General features: G+C 36.0%; 1 protein-coding gene across 2 annotated transcripts in view; it reads right to left on the minus strand.

Annotated features, from left to right (window-relative positions):
* The window catches only part of SHC3 (SHC adaptor protein 3), a 62,571-nt gene that overhangs the window by 29,142 nt on the left and 20,475 nt on the right, over nucleotides 1-12,954 (minus strand). For both annotated transcript variants that reach the window (XM_069880255.1, XM_069880254.1), the window contains exon 5: nucleotides 6,903-6,973. In XM_069880255.1, coding sequence (XP_069736356.1) covers nucleotides 6,903-6,973 — 71 coding nt within the window. The remainder of the gene's footprint in view (nucleotides 1-6,902; nucleotides 6,974-12,954) is intronic.

Below are 12,954 nucleotides of genomic sequence, written 5' to 3' on the forward strand. Positions count from 1 at the left end.
TGCAAAACAGGCAAAATAAGTGCATGATGTCTGAAGTAGCACAAGGGACCTTCACAAGCTCTGAAGACTAAACCAGTATATTACTGGAGATTACAGAGAGAATGGGGAGGCTAACTGCATGGCGTTGGTGTTACTACTGCCACAAATTCAGAGTACCATGCTAAGAGTATCCCTGCAGCAAAACCACCCTCAAAGTGGTGCAGAAGCCAATGGATGCCATTTCTCACATCAGCCTGACCAAAATGAAGCCTGTCCTGATCACACAAGTGACAGAAAGCCTGAAAGAAAAGGTTGTGGAATAAGGCAATATCAGCAGATGTGTCATACAAGCTGTCGTCACTCGTAGCGCAAGAAGACGACGACTCCTTTTCTTCCCCTCAGTTCCTCATTTTGTTTCTTGAAATGGAGTCTTTTCACATGTAGAAAATCTATAAGCAGAAAATGAAAGGAAGCTGTCTGACTTCATTATTGGCTTATTGAATAAACTTTATACAGCAAAAGGACTGGCTTTGGCAACTGCTAGGTATAAAGTACCACATGCTATTAGGTACGTAATATACAATGGTTGTTATTCTTATACTGCTGCATCTTCAGCATGAGACTTAACATCAGTCTGCTAACAGAAGTTAATGCACTTGAGAGTATTCTCTTGCTTTGACTGCCAAATAAATGTTTTATCCTTTACTATTCTTAAAGACAGTATTTATAGATGATCTAACTTTAAGAAATATATGAGGCAATTTTGGTACAATCTGTACATTTTATAACACATAAGTAAGTTTCAGAAACTCTAGTTCATTCATCAGTAACAGAGAAGTCTACACAATCTCAATGACTTCTTCTAATACAGTAGTTCTGAACAATGGTATTATTTGTAGAAACATAAAGTGAGACTCTATTCAGTGCACACCTTATTTACATATATCTAAATATACTAGGAAGTTTAGATCTCTTAGGTAGCTCCAATCCTCTAACTTCTTTTGGGATCCCCAGGCTTTTATCCACTCAGCCTCATCTGTAGCTCTTTATTCTAGTACTGGTCAGGGAGATGGAGAGAGAGAGAAATTAAAACTGTGTTCTGTTGCTAAATCAGGATCATAGTAACCTCCAAACTCGGGCAATTCACTATGGTATGTTATCTCTCAAAAAGAAGCCTATAACATATATTTCAGAGGAAGGCATAGGAAACCTTATAAAAGTAAATGAAAAAAATTTAATCTAACAAACATTTTTCTCTAACCTTAATTGGCTTCATGTCCAACGCAGAACTTTAGAGATAGGTATCTTCCAAAACTTCTTTTTTCTTAGAGGATTAAAGTTCTAACACTGCCCTCTTGAATAATCTCATAAGATATATGACAATTTATAGCTATACAAGCTGTATTTGCCAAAAAGGACTGTCCAGTGGTGATAAAATGGTGTAACTGAAAACATCGTATTAGAGTCAATCAAATTCCTTAAGTTTTTGTTTCTACATGTAGTCAAACTGTTAGGTGCTATTAGCAGAAGAACTTGAGAGTGTCTCCATTTCCAAGGTTGTAGGCAGTAAACTCTGCATTTACAACATGTTAAGACCACTCTGCCTCAGTCTTTCTGCTTCTGCAGAACCAAGTGAAGTCACCAGCTTTCTTAAAACTCAGGGTACAGCTGTATACCAAAGCTGCTTCCCTGATTTTGGCTTTCATCTCTCTACTTTCCCATCTCCAGAGAGACTCTTTGCTTTGTCACAAAGGCAAGTGAAATGAGGAAGATCAATTAATTATTCTCACTCAGCCTTTGCAATACCATTTATTAGCTGAATCAATCCAAATACTAGCCAACATTTTCCCCACTATTCCTACATTGACAATGGAAGATTTCAATGTTAAACATACAAAACCCTATTTATTCTAAACTTTCTGTGTTAATGACAGCTCAATTAGCAAATGTCTGTTATTCCCTGACAGAATGAAGTATACTATAGCTGTCATTGCTCCACTTAGAGGTTTGCTGTATGAGTTGTAAGGATGTCCACATCCACTTTTGGGAATATTGCTTCCTGGTGAATTATGCAGTAGTCAGCAATCCATGCTTCCCAGAGCTTAGGCCCTGCAATTACTGAAAGAGGATTCATATTCACACCACCTCCTGCATAAAGTTGTGTATCCAGACTGCAGTGAAAATATGCCATTCCCTGAGTACTATGCCCCACATCGGGAGTCAACGTACTAGAAAGCACGGGTGAATCACATTCAAGTTCCAAGCAAGAAAGCATGTTAAAGAGGCTGAACACAGAATTCACTGCAGATAACACATTACCTATCCACCTTCAAAAGAAGGCTTTCTTCAAAAGGAGAAGCATTCTTCCCTTTCAATGTCTTCCATCCAATTTTCAGTGGTGCTTGCTGAGAGTGCATTTCTGCCAAGAATACAGATCTGGTTGAAAAAAATACTACATCAACTGAACTTCATTCATACTGTTTAGCACTGGACTCGAATCCAGATCTAAAATCTGTTTTTCCTTCATCTCTCCTCTAGAGGCTTAGGATAGTGGCATAAGTGGATTTGCTTTTGGCAATTAATAAATTTCAGGCCCCAGATTTGGAGAGGAAACTCTTTCAAATTGTTCAACAGAGCTCACAGAGAGGACTGGAATCACAATTTGGATTTGGGTCCACTGCTGATACAAAGTATTTCAGTCCTCTGATCTACTTGCTATAAACACAACAAGCAATATAATGTCTTACTCAATACTGAGAGAAGTGACTTTCTGAAGCTGCATGCAGTAAACTAATCGCATTCAACTAGATACCAATGAACATGCAGCCAAACACTGCCGTGTGACCAGCAACATGCAACATTATTCTAATTCAATCCAACACATAAATACATTCATGCATACAATATAGTACTGAAGACTCATTACACTATAACAGATATAGCTATCAGCATACAAACATATTACATGAACTGCAAACACTGCCCATGTTGCAAAAGCATGTTACCTGGTTTTTTATTATTATTGTTTTTAATAAATAGCCTGAGGGTACAAGGGCCCTGGCCACACAATCTTAAGAGTGGCTTCTTGCTGTGATGATGATGGTAGTTTCCAGAGGAACTTAGGACCACTTGCCACCTGCAGTTAGCTCAGTAGTCTCACCTGCTAGTCCTCCTGCTGCTCTGCTATGTTGAAAATGAAATGCTTCTGTTCATCTTGACTTCATATGTAGTATAAGAATTATGACTGGATAATTAATGATGCAACATGGGTACTCAGCTGGCTTTTATCTGTTGTTATGCATAACTGCTGACCCTTGGCTTCCACATCCATTTATTTGCTCAAGAATTCACATGACATTACATTTGTTACACAAAAGAATAAATACAATACAACTGATTAGTAATACTCTAGTTGTTCTATTTCTCTTGTAGTTAAGGATCTTGAGACTTCAAATGTGTAATGATGAAGTGAAAAATATGTTATAAATTGTACATAATTTTTCATTTTTCCTCAAGTTGGATCCAAAATTAGGACAACAATGATTTTGTCAGGCACCACCAAGGTTGTTAAGATCTGATGAAAAGCATGACAAGTAGAAGTGCTTGCTCACTGTTTTCACATAAAGATAACTGTATTGCTGCGAATTTTAGTATTTTAATTTAGAAAAAGTGAAAAAGCAAAATAAAACCAGGTCACAGGCCAGGTACAACAGTGTTAAATGGTACAAGTTGTTTTTCCACATGACCGTAACTTGGTAGGAAAAATTGCTAACCAAACTGCTGACCAAACGGAGGCTTCAATCTATTTCCTGGATTTGCAGTCGCAGTTCTTCAGTTGTCAGACCAGTCCATGCCTACACACTAATGTACAAATTATAACACCCAATATCTGCATTAGAGCCAGGGACTACACATCTCAGCCTCCCCTGATTGAACCATGGAATTTTTTTCTTCTACTAATTGGTGCTGCTTATCTTAATTTGGGGTTTTCTTCTCAAGGTTAGCAGAGAGATAAAGTGATACACACAACAACTGGAAGACAGAAGAAACACAAACATAGGATTGGTAATGGCTGACTTCCTATGTTTGAGCTCTGCAACATGGAGGAAAAGCAAGTGTAAGAAAGCAGGCAGGGAAAGGGATGTGATGCAGTGCTAAAAAGGGATTAAGTGTTTTGTGTATGTCAAGCACGATGCATGCTTATTAGGAAAAGATTCAATCAGACTTCCACACTGAATCAGGTAACTTGGTCGAACTTCTCTAGCTATTTTTAAATCATACTTAGTAATTACTGCATAATACTAGAAGTCATATTGGCCCAAGACAAATCACTCTCTTCTATGACTGGTTTTGCAAGGTCTTGGAAACAATAACAGATTAAAGAGGTGTGACATATGCAGTAAGACAAACTTATAAAGTTATGTGTCAGAACAGGATCAGAGCTGCCTTGACACCTGTTTCTCCAGTTATGTGGAAATATCACAGAGACGTTTACACTACCCCATATAGAGAAAAGGTTTTACTGCAGCTATGGATCTGGGTTCCTCAGTTGGAGCAGTCATAGCTAACATCACTGGACCTACAGACCCAAGCCTCGGTCATACTCCATCACAAGCTGTCAAGCCACAAGGACAATTTTCTTACTGGTGACAGGCTGCAGAGAAATCAACAATGAACATACCTAGGTATAAATGTATGAGATAGTAGACATAAATGTAACTTTCAAGGGGGTGTTATTTTATTTGTAATCAAAGAGCTGCACAGACCATTTGTGCCAAGTGTCTTCTTATGAGGGAATAGGTGCCTGTAACATCAGAACATTAGCCTTATTAATTCATTACGTACCTTTGAGGTTTATCTTATGTTTCTTACTGCATGTGAACAAATTAATCCACAAATGTGAATTTTAATAATTCCTTAATAATATTTTCTTAATAAAGAATAGGCTTGTACGTGGAATGACATATGATAAAGCATGGCACAGACTGCTTCCTGCCAATACTTAAAACTTAAGACGTGGCATGAAGATTTCTAGAGCCAGATGAATTAAGGAAATGCAGATTAAGACACTAGATCCTGATTCAAAAGTACCTAAAATCTCCTGCTTTCAGAAAGTTTTATTTCAGGAACTACAGGATCAGAATTATAAGATAATGCACCTTTATTGCTTTACAATAAACAGAAAATTGCAAATACAAAATAACAAGCAAAACAGAAAGATAAAGCTTCCTGCTTGAAAAAAAATATCCTGCTCTCCAGATGTGATCAGCGAATGATGAGCCAAGAAAATGCACGTTATGTGGTCAAATATGCTGTAACTTCAACAGAAAAAAATATAATTCCAAGAATCTTTTTTTTTTTTTTTTGGAAGAACTATAACACAAAAATACTTTGTTTGTGCAGGCCATATTGCTTTAGAGCAGCAAATGTGCTTAAGTATAATGGCAGAGGTATGTCTTTATGCTAGATAAGAAAAATGCAATGCTATTTCAGTTAAAAAAATACAGTGAAGGAGACTGCAGAAAAATAAAGTCGCATTCAGTTCACCTTCAGGTACAGAATACAAAAACAATAACTATAACAACTGTTTCATAAATCAGTATCACTTAACTGCCAAATGGTAAACACAAATGTGCTACTTGCATTGGAACTACAGGTCTGCTTAGACCTGAAATCATTTTACAAGGTTACTACTGCAAATACCACAGAAATGTACACAGTAAGTCTAAAGAAGTACACTAGTAGAGTGAAAGTAAGTAAAAAAGTGTAGTAGTAAAATTCTTAAATTCCTCCATAGGCTATATTGCCTGAATACTGCAGAAAAATTGCCAGAATTCTGTCATTTACCTGTTCTGGTACTTTTACAGCCCTCTTGACAAATTAATGATTAACATTTTGTGAGAATTCATAGGATGCATTTTAAAGCTGATATATGTAACTGTAACCTAAAGTCAATACATACAGACCATGCAATCTGCATTCAAGCCTAAAAATCAGTAATTTTTTACATTTAATAAAAGAAATATTTAGCTGTTTACGGTATGGCAAATGGTTTATCACAGACTATCAGCAATTGTAAGACACCTCAAAGAGATGAAAATCAAGCACTGTAACCAGTCATACCACTTTATGTGTGTTCCTTTGGAAAGGATGCCTTCATTATTTTGATGCCAGAATTTGAAAATATTGTCTCCAGTTGCTAGAAGACATCAGTGCAACAGTCCTCTGAAATCAATGAGCTCAGCTTTTCAAGTGAAAATGCCTGCAAAATACTTTTTTTTATAGTTCTCAGAAAATAGTCTCCTAGAAATAAAATGATTCATGGACAGTACTGTACTTACATACTACTCTTAGAAGACCACTATGAAGGGTTTAAAAGAAATGTAATAAGAACCTAATAAATGCTTGTTGTTTCTTACATACATTCTGGTAAAGACAATATTCTTTCATTTGCCTCTGGTATCATTGTGGTGCCATATTTTCGCTTATGTCCTTTGTTTGGCCAGTTTGTAATCTGGTGGGTTTTTATAAGAAATTACTATAAAACCCAATAAACATGTGGCTCCAAATCAGCTCCCTAGACTCATTTTAACAACTGTATTGTAGATTTTAAGCATATTGTAATTCTTACTGGCTTAAATGTCACAAAAATTGGTATCCAGGTAAGTGCCTTATTTGGCATAACAACCAGGCAAAAATTTTTTAAAGCAGTTCCTGGCACATCAAAAGACCATGAGAAAATATCCTTGAAGCCCTGTTGGAACAATATAAATACCAGATGAAAGATTTACATGTAAAAGCACAATTAAAAAGTGGACTTACATTATCCAAAAATTATTTACCATGTCTTTTGCCATCTCCATGGCACCCTGGGGACACAATTCAGAAGTTACTTTAAAAAATATACTTGAACAAAGTCTTACCTTGCAATCTGTGTTCTAGTATTGAAGTCAAGAGATCTCATTGAGCGTAAAACTTCTATACACCCCAAGTACTGTAAGGAAAAAGAAAGAGTTGGAAAACATGTTATAATTATTCTTGAGTTCTAGAAGAAATTGCAGCTACTCATTAAAAGGTATTGAACAATTCCTATTTTTACACTTGATTTATCCTATGTGTCAGGAAGTTTTTTATGACTATGTTCCTGTATGTCACATATTTGTTCTATAAACATCTTATTTCATTTAAGTGCCAAGTTGGTTCAATGTATCTTTCTGCTTTTAATCTATTCTCTGTAATACATCTAGTTCATAATGTGTTGCTGTGCTTTTTAATTTTCCTCTATCTCTATTGTTCTATTTTAGATATGAAGCTAATCAAAGTAAAAAATAATGTTAATGGAAAAGGAAAGTGTGGTAAAGCAAATTCATCTAGCACTGGCTACCAGGGCAATCTTATTTAATAAGGAGAGAAATAAACATCATTATTACAAGAAAGGTAATTTATAGCAAGTAAAGATGAAAAGAGCACCAGTAGTCCAAACAGGATTCCTTAATAACTAGCTCAGGGATAGATGGGATTTATTATAATATTTTCATTAATGGCACTAGTATAAAGTTATAGGAAAATGCTAACAAAATGTACTAATAACTCATGCTGGGGATGGTTTCAACATGGTCGTTCAAAAGAGGTTAATGAAGATTAGCTATCTTAGGAAAGGACTAGACTTACTGACCAAAATTTTTGCCTTGCATTTCTATGGAAAAGAGGGAGTACTGTTAGAAAATATGTTAAAATATAACAGTATCTATGAGTGCAGTGAGAAACACTTAGGGGAACCTTCTGGACTAGCTTCCAAAATTGGACATAATTTGCGTGTGCTAAAATGTACATGCAGCTGCAGACAACAGCTGATGTGAGATATTTGGATAGTGGCTTTGAGCAAAACAGCTCATGCCTGGTATATCCCATGGCAGTATCTTTGCACGTAGGTTAAGTACTCAAACACATATCTGACTTTGGAAAATCAGAGGAAACAGGGATGGGTCTTCACATAATAAGCCTGATAATACTTTTATGTCAGCTTTTTTATCGGTTTTTATATCTATATCTAGCATAATGCAACCTATTTGCATATGAAACTGGTGCAAAAATATCAAGTGAGGCCATTTTGCATCTGTTTGGGAATTTATTTATACTGAAAAAATAATCTTTTCATTAGAGAAGTAACTATGCTATCTAGAATTTCAGTAATGCTTTTTCTGTAGAAACACATCATAAACTGTTTACAAGCTGAGGGAATATTTAGTTTGTTTACACAAGTCCATTATTATTTAATTCATTGCTATCAAATGTTACAAAGTCTTTACAACACTGATTAAAATAAACTAGAATATCAAGTGACTCTTATTCATTAAATTGCTTGAACTTGGATTATACTAGCCCACAGTTTCTGGAAAGGGTTGTTTCAAGACCCGTTTCCTAGAACTTTTTAGAAACCTCCTGCAATCTTACACTTTTTAACAAGCTTGTAAAACCCTCATGGAAAATTTCTTATCTATAGAGAGGGCACACGGAGCTTTCAAGCTGAGGGCCATACTCTCAAGCTGTTTAGATTATCATCACTCCTCTATCAATACAAAATTAGGTAACTCTTGTAACTTATTGCAGGTAGATTCCTTTTAACATATACTTCTGCCTGAGTATTTAGAACATCCATAACAATGTTTTGATGTTCCAATGCAGGAAGCTAAGCCAACAACTGTATTTTTAAATATCTCACAGGGCGGTTTGATTTGCTTAGAGACGAAGTTTGTTAAACACTGATTGAGGTAATCAGCTGAAGTTACTTAGGTTATGCTAATATGCGGCAAAGAATGATGTTTTCCTGTGCTCTTTTTATGTCATTTGGTTTACTTCCACGATGCCTTTATAGATAATTTTCCCAAATATTTATTTCATGTGAGACGCTTTAATAATTAAGTATGATTTAAGTAATATAACTGTTCAATGGTATGACAGTGATTTTTTGCTGCTGAAATGCTTGGTTTTCAGTATTTCATCAACTTGTTCATTTAGATCTCTCAAAACTAACACACTCTTGGTTTGCACTTGTTCCTTCACTTACCTGTATTTGCTACAAGACTTTTAGAGCAAAGTAATTGCGCTGTGTCAAGAACCAGATCCAACATTTTATAAGCAAACTCTGGGACATAGTGTGACAAGTACATGCAGGCGTGCAAATAAATACACAAACACATGTGCACACAAACCACTGTTGAAATAAACACACAATTAATTGACAAATACCCATAAACGTACTTAGAAGGCGTGCATTTAGACTTCTTTGAGTCATACTACCTGATCTGCATTAACAAAAGCAGAGACAAAACCAGACTGAAGGAAGGTCAGATGGAAAAGTTATCCTGAACTTGTTTTATGTATAGCACGAAGACAGCTGAACACAACATAGTAAGGATTGCAGTATTCCTGACTCATCAAGGCAAAGATGGCAACTGATTTTCTGGGATAAAAGATGTGAACACTTAATCACCACGGCATGTTTTCAAGTAACAAAATTACTGTAAAAACTGACATTCAAAAGGTCCAAAGGCCAACTACAGGGACATATAACTCACCTACTGCTATGCTTCAATTATTCCCCAACACCAACATTGCTCTCTAAAAATATCCATTTGAAGTACATCCTGACAAGGATCCACAGAAAGAAGACATACAACCAAGATAGCAAGTAAATAAATTATTCATTTAGTTCAACAAATAAATATCCTGATTAAAAAGAAATGCTATCTTTTGCTTTAGGCATTCCATGAAATATTTAAAATACAGTTAAAAAACAGTCTGCTTCTAAAAGAGCTCCTTTTCACCCAGCACTTAATGTCTATTCTAACCAATTAGCCACTGTACATTGTGATATTTATGAGCTTCTACTAGCATCCTCCCTACCATCGCTCAAGAAACAAAAATACCAAGAAGCAGCCCACCTTGAAGCAGGATTATTTGGGACTACCAGTTCCAAGCTTTCTCAGACAATGTTCTGCCTTCTGTCTACTTTCTGACACTTGACTGGGTTTTCTGCTTGCATACATTAATTGAAAGGTACTACACCCCGAAGACAGTCTTTCATATGAATAAACAACTTCCTATATAGAGGTTTCAGATTAATAAGTGGTATTTCCAATACTGAACAGGACCTTACAGAAAGCTGATGTAAATCTAAAAGCAGAGTGCCACATGCTCCTAGGACCATACCTCTCTCATTGCATAAGGTTCCAAGATCCTTAATAGTTGCAATTTTCTTTCAGGTAAACGTAAAAGAAGGTCATACATCCCGGTATTCTGGTTTGTCCCATAGATGAAGAACTTTTCCATATTCCCTCAAGTAGTTCTGCCTTCTCTATGATGCAGTCAGAAAATACTTGTTCAACAACTAAATTTTTTTGTTACTTTACCCTGTGTAAAAAAGAGTATTGATTTCTCCCAGCATTCATCACAGACCGAATGCACTGGGTACATAGTGAAGAGAAAAGGTAATCACTGTCAGAGATGCCTTTTGCCCCATGAATACAAACAACCTTGCCCGGTGTTTCTTAATGAGCTCATTCAAAACACCAAGTTACTGGAACAAATATTCCATGGTTTGACTCAGAATCCCTTAGCAAAAACTATTTTTCTAAAAAAGGTAGCCCATACAGTACTGCAGCAGTTCTGCTGAAGAGAGACAAATGTTTAAATGCTTTAATACTTGAATGGTGTATGCACATCTAATAGCAGACTAGTGTCTGCCCAGAACACAGGCAGCATGAAGATGTGCCCATTATCCACTCTCAAACAAAATAAGGACTCCTAATCTCCAAGTCTGAACTATTTGAGTACCATTAGCTCACCAAACTTCCATAGGTATTTTTAGTAAATTAAGATAGACTGGTTTTAATCTCTGTAAGCAGATGACCATCATCAAATCTGAGTGGTTCACAACATTGCAAATTGTACCTGCAACACACAAAGCCTCAAGCAAGTTATGTAAGAGATCACATGGTTACATCAGCAGACAGACATCCACTTGCGTTGCAAGCCCTAAATTAGCCAGTGCCTTCAAATATCGATGTATCTGAAATCTGCACTAATGTTGCATAGCTGCTGCTGATAGCCTGGAGGCTTAAAAATAGATCAGGGTTCTGGGTGGTATATGTAGATCTAATTTTGAAACTCAAAATCTCTGAAACACAAGATACTTTATCATAAGCTGGTCAATTCACTGCAAGTTTCTCACTCACAGACTTAGTCTGTGGTTTTACTTGGCAAGTATGAAAAAATGAGCATCTCTTTACTTGCCGTATCTGTTCCTCACATGTATCTCAAGTCGTATGCCTACATTTTCATGATTCCTTGACGGAAGGGGAGTGTGGTTGTTTGGTTTTGTGAGCAAGTTTTTTTGTTTGCATTTTATTCTTTTTAGTCAAAGACCTAGTCCAGAAATAAAGTATGCTGTGAAATTATATGAGTAGTTGGTATGAATTAACTAGTGCTGGTTAATTCCAGTTGAGGGCTCCCTTATTTAAAAATGAGAACTATTATTTAAACATCAGATTATGTGGCTTCTGTTGCAACATGCATTTATTTATGCGCCAAAATACAGTTCCTTCTAATACCAGATGTCATCATTAACAGCCAAAAGGGCTTATGAAATGAGCACTAAGAATTCCACAATGTTCCACAATACTTACAGCTGACTTTCATGTTGCTATCTACCCTAAAACATATTAAGATTCAAGCCTAGATACATCCAAATAAGCAGGGCATAATACAAAAATAGTTACAGGACAGGAGTTGTTTTCAAGATAGTAAGTTGTCCACATGTAACTGGGGACAGTCAGGATTTTTAATATACATATATAGATGAATGAAAATCAGAAGAAAAATAAACCACAAAAGCAACCCAAGTCATAGCCAGAAACTGCAGGACTGATAATTATGAATATTTTACAAAATGAGCTTTTCTCTTCAGCAAATTAATTATGAAACAGTAAATCTGAATCGTTTTGCTATCACATTAGAGTTAACTGAATTTACAATACCCACTCTCTAAACTACTTAAGTAAAAAAAAAATTAAATCAAAAATTAACAAGGAACTGTCATCAATCAGAAGGTGATTTAACTGAACATTTATTATCTCGAAGAACTTACTAATTTGACTGAGACATGCACCACAGATTACTTAAGTCAGCTAATCAGCAAGAAGAGATCACAAAAAAAGAAGATAACTTATACAACATACATTTGCTTCTTTATTTCCTAAGGAGATCATAGTGTAGTTATATGTATTTGATTAAACCACATAGTATTCTGTAGCAGTAAATCTATTAATTTTGTGAAAACAGTGGAATTTAGAAGCATTATAATTTCATTAAAACATGGAACATTTATGTAGAGGTAAAAGTGAGAAAAATACATTTTTTTTTAAATACTGAAAGTAATATCTGGCAACACAAAAATCCTCGTAATCCATAAAATAACCCTCTGATGGATGGCTGGCAGCCTGCTGGATACTTCATAGTATTCATCCACTATCAGAGGCAGTAGGAAGTCATTGACAAAAATCTGTCTGAAGAAATACAGTAACAATACAGTCCTTCCTGGTTTTAAGGTCAACTAGGCACAGAACTATACCAAGAATTTGAAACACGTAATTATCCTTTCAGTTACCTATTGCAAAATGACTTACCCAACATTAATGAACTTCCACAGAAAGCTGTAAAGATATTGCCATGTGGCAGAAGGACCTTTCCTTCCACATCTTCAGGAAGGAAGGTAACTGCTTGGCATTTTTGCAAACAAATATTCTATCCTTACTCACATAGCCTATACAAGAAGGACGTAAAGCTTCCACACCAAGTTTTGCACCCTTTGAATCTGGGATAGCGTTCATACCCCTGTGCTAGACTAGCTCATTGGATTTGTGTGGGAGGTAGAGAAGGTCTGGCGGCATGACTCTGCATCCAAGTAGATGTGGG

This window comes from Phaenicophaeus curvirostris, chromosome Z (assembly GCF_032191515.1).
Source record: "Phaenicophaeus curvirostris isolate KB17595 chromosome Z, BPBGC_Pcur_1.0, whole genome shotgun sequence".
Taxonomy (NCBI): Eukaryota; Metazoa; Chordata; class Aves; order Cuculiformes; family Cuculidae; genus Phaenicophaeus; species Phaenicophaeus curvirostris.